The sequence below is a fragment of the Besnoitia besnoiti genome (assembly GCF_002563875.1).
Source record: "Besnoitia besnoiti strain Bb-Ger1 chromosome Unknown contig00015, whole genome shotgun sequence".
NCBI lineage: Eukaryota > Apicomplexa > Conoidasida > Eucoccidiorida > Sarcocystidae > Besnoitia > Besnoitia besnoiti.
This window is the reverse complement of record NW_021703917.1, coordinates 802,241-809,010: the sequence shown is the minus strand read 5'-3', so window position 1 is coordinate 809,010 and position 6,770 is coordinate 802,241. Positions and strand designations below refer to the sequence as shown.

The window sequence follows — 6,770 nt, the reverse complement described above, 5'->3', positions numbered from 1 at the left end:
GAAGACAGCTGGACACGCAGCTGATGCCACCGCTACGCTTCTTCGCATGTGTGGTGTACATATCTCGTTTCCGTTCGTCGAAAGGACATTTTTGTGAAGGAGGGAGTCCGTCTCGAGGACTTCTTCGGGCGTCGCAGTCGCCGGCTGCCACGTTTCTCTCCTCTTGGCTGTCTCGCAGGCCCCCTCCCCTGGTCGCGGTTTGTCGCAGCATCGCGCGCTCGCGCCTGAACCCTCTCCTCGTTTCTCCATCATCACTATGCCTTCTTCTTCGCAGTCTTCCTCCTGGGAGCCGTATCCTGAGGTGTTTTCTCACGATTCCGCGCTGATTGTTCCTTCAGGCGCGCCTCCTGCCCAGGGCAGCCCTCGTGGTGGCGCAGCAGGTCAGTCAGCGACAGGCGGCGGGGATCGCGTCGTCGATTTGTCTTCGCTCTTCCACCCCGAATACTTGCGAGCCCGCGCGCTGCAGATCTGCGCAGACGCCGACAGATTCCGCGCAGAGCGAGAGCTGAAGTCAACAGCGGCGGCTCTCCACAAGCCTCACACGGTGACCGCCGACCAAGACGAGCAACTCGCCGAGCTGCGCCTCCTCAAGCAGCTCGCGGATGCGCAGAGTAGTGGCGAGGTTGGCACGCAGATCTTGGCGGCAAAGATCGCGGGGGTCGAGCGGAAGGAGAAGCAACTCCTGCAAGCGCGACAACGACTCGAGGAGGAGCGAAACAAGTTGGAGGCCAGAGCGAACGCCACCGGCGCTGTCACCAATGCCATGGAGGAGAGGGCGCAGGACAGCCTCCAGGCGCTGAGAGCGGAGGTTCAGGAGGAGAGGCGGAGACGCAAGGTAGAGGAGAAGAACGCAGAGGAGCTCCGCAAGGCGCTTGAGCATGAAAAGAAGAAGGCGGACGTGATCAAGCAGGTACACGCTAAGAAACTCGAAGCCGCTCGGGCCGAAGACCAGCGCGCTCTCGAAGAGGGTCAGTCCAAGTTGAAAGACCTCGAGGAGCTCCGCGAGACTCTGCAGGCGGAGAACGCGCGCCTCGCACAAGAGAGTCAGGCCTTCGCCAGTCGCGTCGCCGAGCTGGAGCGCGAGGTCTCTTCCCTCGTTGGGTCGCGTGGGCAAGCGACTAGCGGTGACGCGAAAAAGGTTGAAGAAGTGGAGAAGGCGTTGCGTGAGAGCGAAGGCCGAGAGGCAGAGCTAAAGCGACGTCTGGAGGACGCTAAAAACGAGATGAAAGACGAACTGCAACGGTCTTCGACACGGGCGGAGGAGCTGACTGAAAAAGTCAATGGCGCAGAGGCTTTGCTGAGAGAGGAAAAGGAGCGCGCTGCTCGGCTGGAGCAAGAGCTCTCGAATGTGCTGTCGCGTGAGGCGGAAAAGGTGAAAAAACTCGAGGAAGCACTCGAAGCCGAGAAGACGAAGCAGCGTGAAGAGAAGACGAACGCGGACAAGAAATGGGAAGCGCAGGTGCGCGAGGAGAAGGTGCTGAGGAAAAACGTCGAAGAGGAGCGAGAGAAGTGTCAAAGCCTCCAGCGCGAGCTTGAGCAAGCAAAGAAGAGAGGTGACGAGCTCGCGAAGGAGCACGAAACTCTGAAGAAGGCAAATGGAGCTCTGGAGGAGGAAAAGAAAAAGCTCGCTGATGCGTTGAAGGAGAAGGAAGCCGCCATGGAGGCGAATGAAAAACAGTCTGAAGGAATGCTGCAGGATGAACTCGTGAAGGCTGAAGAGCTGCGTGCCCACTTGCTTCTTCACCTGCGCGAGCAGGAAGGCCTGGCAGCCAAGAAAGAGGCGGAGCTGACTGGGCAAGTGAGCGATGCGCGTGCGAAGCTCGACGAGTTCCGCACCGTGATGGAGGAGAACCTCGAGAAGGCAAGAGAGGAGGCGAAGGAGAAAGAGACGCTTGCTTCCAGGCTTCAGCGGGAAGTCGAGGAGGAGAAGGCCCGCGCAGAGGAAGTCTTGAGGGATCTTGAGGCAGCGCGGGCGTCTCTGGCCGCGGACGGCAAGCAGCTTGAGAGTCTGCGGGCGCATCTTGCGGAGCTAGATGGAACCTTCAGAGAGGAAAAAAACGCCTGGCGGGCACTGGAGAAGCAACTCCGCGAGGAGGGTGAGGAGAAAGAGCACATGGCGCAGGCGCACAGGCATCGCCAGAGCGAGTTGGAACACGAGTCGCGTCTGCTTCAGGAGCGAATTCGCGAACTAGAAGCGGCGATGACGCAGCAAGCGACGGTTTTCGAGACTTCCAAAAAAGCCGCTGTTCGCGACGCCATTGAGAGCGCAGGTGCCAGCGTAAAGGCGGCCGAGGACCTCGTCAAGGCGCTGCGCGAAGAGGTGGCGCAGCTGCGCGACGAGCGAAGGGAGAGAGAGACGGCGTATGACGCACTGGCGATGCAGCGGCAGTCGCTGGAAATCGAGAAGGAACGCAACGAAGCGGCTCACATGGATCGGCTGTACGAACTGGAGACACGACTCTGTGCGCGGGACGAGGAGGCGCAGAAGGCAGAGAGAAAACACAAGCAAATGGAGGCTGACATGCTCCACGCAGTGAGAGAGTTACAGTCCTACCGCGAAACGACCGACGCGCTTCAGAACCAACTCCGGACTCTAGAGGAACGACTCGAGTGGCAGGAGCGCGAACGGCACGAGCTGAGAGAAAGAGCGAGATGCGAGAGAGAAGCCGCAGTTCGCGAAAGAGACTTGAAAATCGCCGCGCTCGAGAACGAAAGGGAGCAGGCAGTGGAGAAACTCGAGGTACGGCAGGACGACAGGCAAACGGGAGAGAGGCCCGGTCTCTGTTCACAACAGACATCATGACGGAAGTCAGCATCATTCATACGCTCTCTTACCCCCCGCCAGTGTGTCCCTGATACTTTCGCCGCGTGCCCGTAGTGTGCGGCTCCGTTGGGCAGGGCTCTGAACTGCAGGTCGCTTGCATTAGCGTCTAGATGCATACGCCGCCTTGACGTCGTCCCTTTCGGGCCTCAGCATCATGTGCTGTCCTCTGCGTGTGGCGCGGCTTACAGGAGATGGCGAAAGCGAGGGCGAAGACGAAGAGCGACCTCGAGGCGCATGCAAAATCTCTTCAGGAGCGGCACCAGCGGGTCAGCGACGATTTGGCGAAGGAGAAATCGGCGGCGAACCGCCTTCGGGAACAGGTGAGAAAGCCTGTTTTGATCACCTGATGATGTGTCTCTGCCTTTGCTGCTTTGCCGTGGGGGAGGCCAGGCTGTTGGGGTGGCGGCCGCCTCCTCCAGGGTGTCGCCAGCGTCTTCTGACACGCCTGCTCTCTCCCTGTTCGTGCATGTGTGCATGTCTTTTGCCTGCTGACGGGCGTGGCTTTTTTTCTTCTCCACGTTTGTTCTTGTTTTTTGCATGCACGCGCGCGTGTGCTCAGGTGGTCGGCCTCGAGGCGCTCGTGGCTGAGCAGCGGCGGCAGCGGGGAGCGGCGGAGGCGTCGTTGGAGGCGCAGAAGTCTCACTTGGCGACGCTGGAGAAGGAGTGGGAGGAAGAATATAAGTGCCTGCGCGACGCCAAGCACGTCGCTGACGAGAAAGTCGGCATGCTGCAGAAGTCTGTGGCATTCCACCGCGCGGCGACGCAGGAGCTCGAGGCGAAGGTGAAGGCCTTGGAGCAGAGAGACCGCGCCGCGGCGCAGCGGTTGGCTGGGGACTTGAGCGCCGCGTCTGGCGCCGCGTCCGGGACCGCGCAGGGCGCGGGGGGAACACGCGCAAGCAAGCGTGCGTCGCCGGCGAAGAAGGCCGTCGCGTCTGACGTGGAGGCGGAGGAGGCCGACGCAGCTGCCGCGCCCGGAGCCCGCACTGCCAGCCGGAAAGGCAGAAAGGCCAAAAAAATCGAAGACCAGAGGCCGTTGGGCTCTCCCGCGAAACGAAGTGGACGCGAGGGACGCAGCGACGCGTCGCCCGGCGCAGAGAGCGAAGTCGAGCCTCCTGCGAACCGCCGGCAGCTGCTGGCTTACGTGATGGCGCTTCTCATGCTCCCTATTGCATTTGCAGTTTTGAAGGCCGCGAACGTGCTGTAGGCCGCGTCGCGTCCGACGCGAGCACCGTGAAAGGAGAGGCTGATCACGAGGAGAGCGGGAGGAGCGCGGCCGCTGGCGAGCCGGCACGAGGGAGGTGGCGAGCCGACAGGAAAGAGATCAAGAAGAAATAAATCGCATAGGAGTCGCGAGAAAGAAGCGACATGGAACAGCAGCGGCAAACGGAACGAGGGCGCATGCGGCTGTGAAGCCGCGCCTCCTTCAGTTTTCCATTGTGGGACGAGGCCGCCACACGACTGGTCACAGAGTGTGGAAGGAGAGGGAGCCAGGCGCGCTTGAGATGCCGGCACATGAAACAGAAAAGAATCCGATTTTGCCAGATTCAGTTTGTTGTTTGGTGCTTTGCCGCTGCTCGTGTCAAGAAGCTGCTTGAGTGCTGCATTCTATGTGGCGTAAAGTCTTTGTTGATTCAACTTGTCTCAATAAGCGCGGGAAAACTCACAACCGCATAGCGTCCACCTCATAAAGACAGACCTGGCAGATATCTGGCGCCGAGTCTGCGCGGTCTCTTCTCGCCTGCGAAACGACGCTCGTTCCTTCTTGCCCCTCCTGGTGTCACAGTCCCCCGCGCAACATGCGTACCGTAGATAAAGCGCCCTTCTGAGTGGGCGTCTGGTGAGTCGGCCTTTCCCAGGCTGTAGCCCTGGCGTCCTCTATTGCAGCAGCCGTCCCACACAACTTGCACATAGTCTGTTAGCCTTTCTCTTTATCCTCTAGCTGTAGTATGTCTCCATTTCCGGTGTCAATGCTTCGTGGGCGTTACCGACCGTATTCCGGCTTCCTTCACTCATATCACTCCTTGTAGGTGCGAATCGGTACCGCCGGCACGAGCCACGCGAGCAACACACCGTACTGTAGTTCTGCAGACGCTTTCTTTCACTCGTCATCTTTAACCTTTCGCAATACCCTTTCGCAACTGCGCTCTCTGCTTAGTATGGTGTGCGGAAGGGCCTGGCTGTCAGCCGGAGCCTTCGCTCCGTCCAGTGCAGGAATAGAAGTATACTCGAAGTGTTCCACTCTGGGTATGCGGCCAACCGTGCCACGTCCCTTAGTGAGTGCAGACGACATTTAAACGCGGCGACTCGCGTAATCCAATGGTAAGTGACGACTGCGTTGCTAGACTGACAGCAGGTACTCGGCACCGCAATGCTGAACCGAGACCGCTGGAGCGGGTCGTAGGCCGGCTCTGAGACTCTAGATTCCCCGTGAGCGACTGGAAATGCATCGCCCCGATTGCGCTTGCTCGCGTCATTGCCAGCATCCGTAGGCTGACCCTAAGGTGGCACCACAGTGAAATCTTTTGGTCTGACCTTCAGTACATAGTGACATAACATGATACAGGGACTTGACAAGCTGTTTCTTTCAGGAGCATACCGTTAAATGCGAGTGTCTTCTGGGCACACGTCGTCGTTCATCGGTGACGAGCGGCGTGTTTAAGACTAGTTTAGGGATGAACTAGATTAGGAATCCACTTGTATGACGCCTAGAAGATTATCGTCCATAAACGGATTGAGAAGCATTAAGGACTGTAGCATCCCAAAGACTCATCTGTCCCCAACGTGACTTCCTACTTTCGAGTACCATTGGTGAACTCTTTTTGTATGACCTCGGGGGGGTCCAGCATTCGAGAATTACGAACGCCGCGATGAACGCGGCAGCTAGCCACGCTCCTGCTACTTGCGAACAAGGGGGGAGAAGGGGGGGGGAGCGAGAATCGCAACGCATAAGCTTCGCGAGCGCGCCAGCGTGTAGCCACTCTCGCGCGTGCGCTTGCAGTTCAACGGCGTGTCTTGCTCAGCGTCGCAGTGCTCCTACGCGGCGTAGAAAGCACTGTGTGGGGTGGGGGGGTTTGGCGGTCGGTGCGTAGTTGACCGTCAACACCAATCGCACTCGTCAAGCAGCGCCACCTCTCGCAGGTTCCCAGCGGACCCGCATCGTTACCGCCTGCAGATTGCGGCGCCATGAGGAGAACCAGAACAGCCATGACTATACCGACCGTCGGTGGTAGGCTCCTCTCTCCTTAATGGTATGCATGACGGTGCCAGTCGCATGGCGCTGGTGCCGCTGCCACAATATATACAAGCGCGTCAGCACATCTAGCAGCTGTTTTGTAGTTAGATCTCTAGGGAAGTGCAGACGTTGTACCAAAATATGGCGGTACCGCATGCGAAAAGACTAAGACTAGGATACAGCCATTGTGATATCCTTAACGGGAGGGGGGTAGGGAGATGTGGCGTAAGTGGATATTTGCCATTACCCCGTCGTGGGTGGCTTACATGACCACTTCTGTAGGAGTTTCTGCAAAGGCAGGCATCCCTAGTGGTCAACATGATAACATGGTACTGCGTGACAGAGCGGGGAGGTAAACCCCGTATAGAAACGCCATGCACTTCATGTGAATTCCACGAACCTGTGGCTCCCGTGATACCGCGGTTCAGAAATTAGACGGGCACAACCTCGTAGAGCCTTGCGGGTCGAGTGACGACCTTGTCTAAGCTTCCAGGGTACCTGAGTGTGAGCAGTTCCTAAGGAGACATTTGAAGATACCTGTCGCTACAAAGCCACCACACGAGGCTATTGTTCTGTCAGGTGCAGTCAGAGCACAGCACGAGCCCTCCAAAAGAACCGTATGCTACCTCGATAACGTTATGGCACAGCAACCACAGCTGTATCCAGTAGGCGCCCGTACACCCCGGTAACGCAAATGATGCACGTCGGGATACG

General features: G+C 58.5%; 1 protein-coding gene across 1 annotated transcript; it reads left to right on the top strand.

Moving 5' to 3' along the window:
• Positions 1-256: 256 nt before the first annotated feature.
• On the top strand, positions 257-4,028 carry BESB_028170 (uncharacterized protein; the record flags this gene model as incomplete). Its single annotated transcript, XM_029361491.1, has 3 exons — positions 257-2,740; positions 3,013-3,144; positions 3,384-4,028. The coding sequence occupies 3 exons, from the start codon at positions 257-259 to the stop codon at positions 4,026-4,028; spliced, it is 3,261 nt and encodes a 1,086-aa protein (XP_029215391.1).
• Between the last annotated feature and the right edge of the window lie 2,742 nt (positions 4,029-6,770).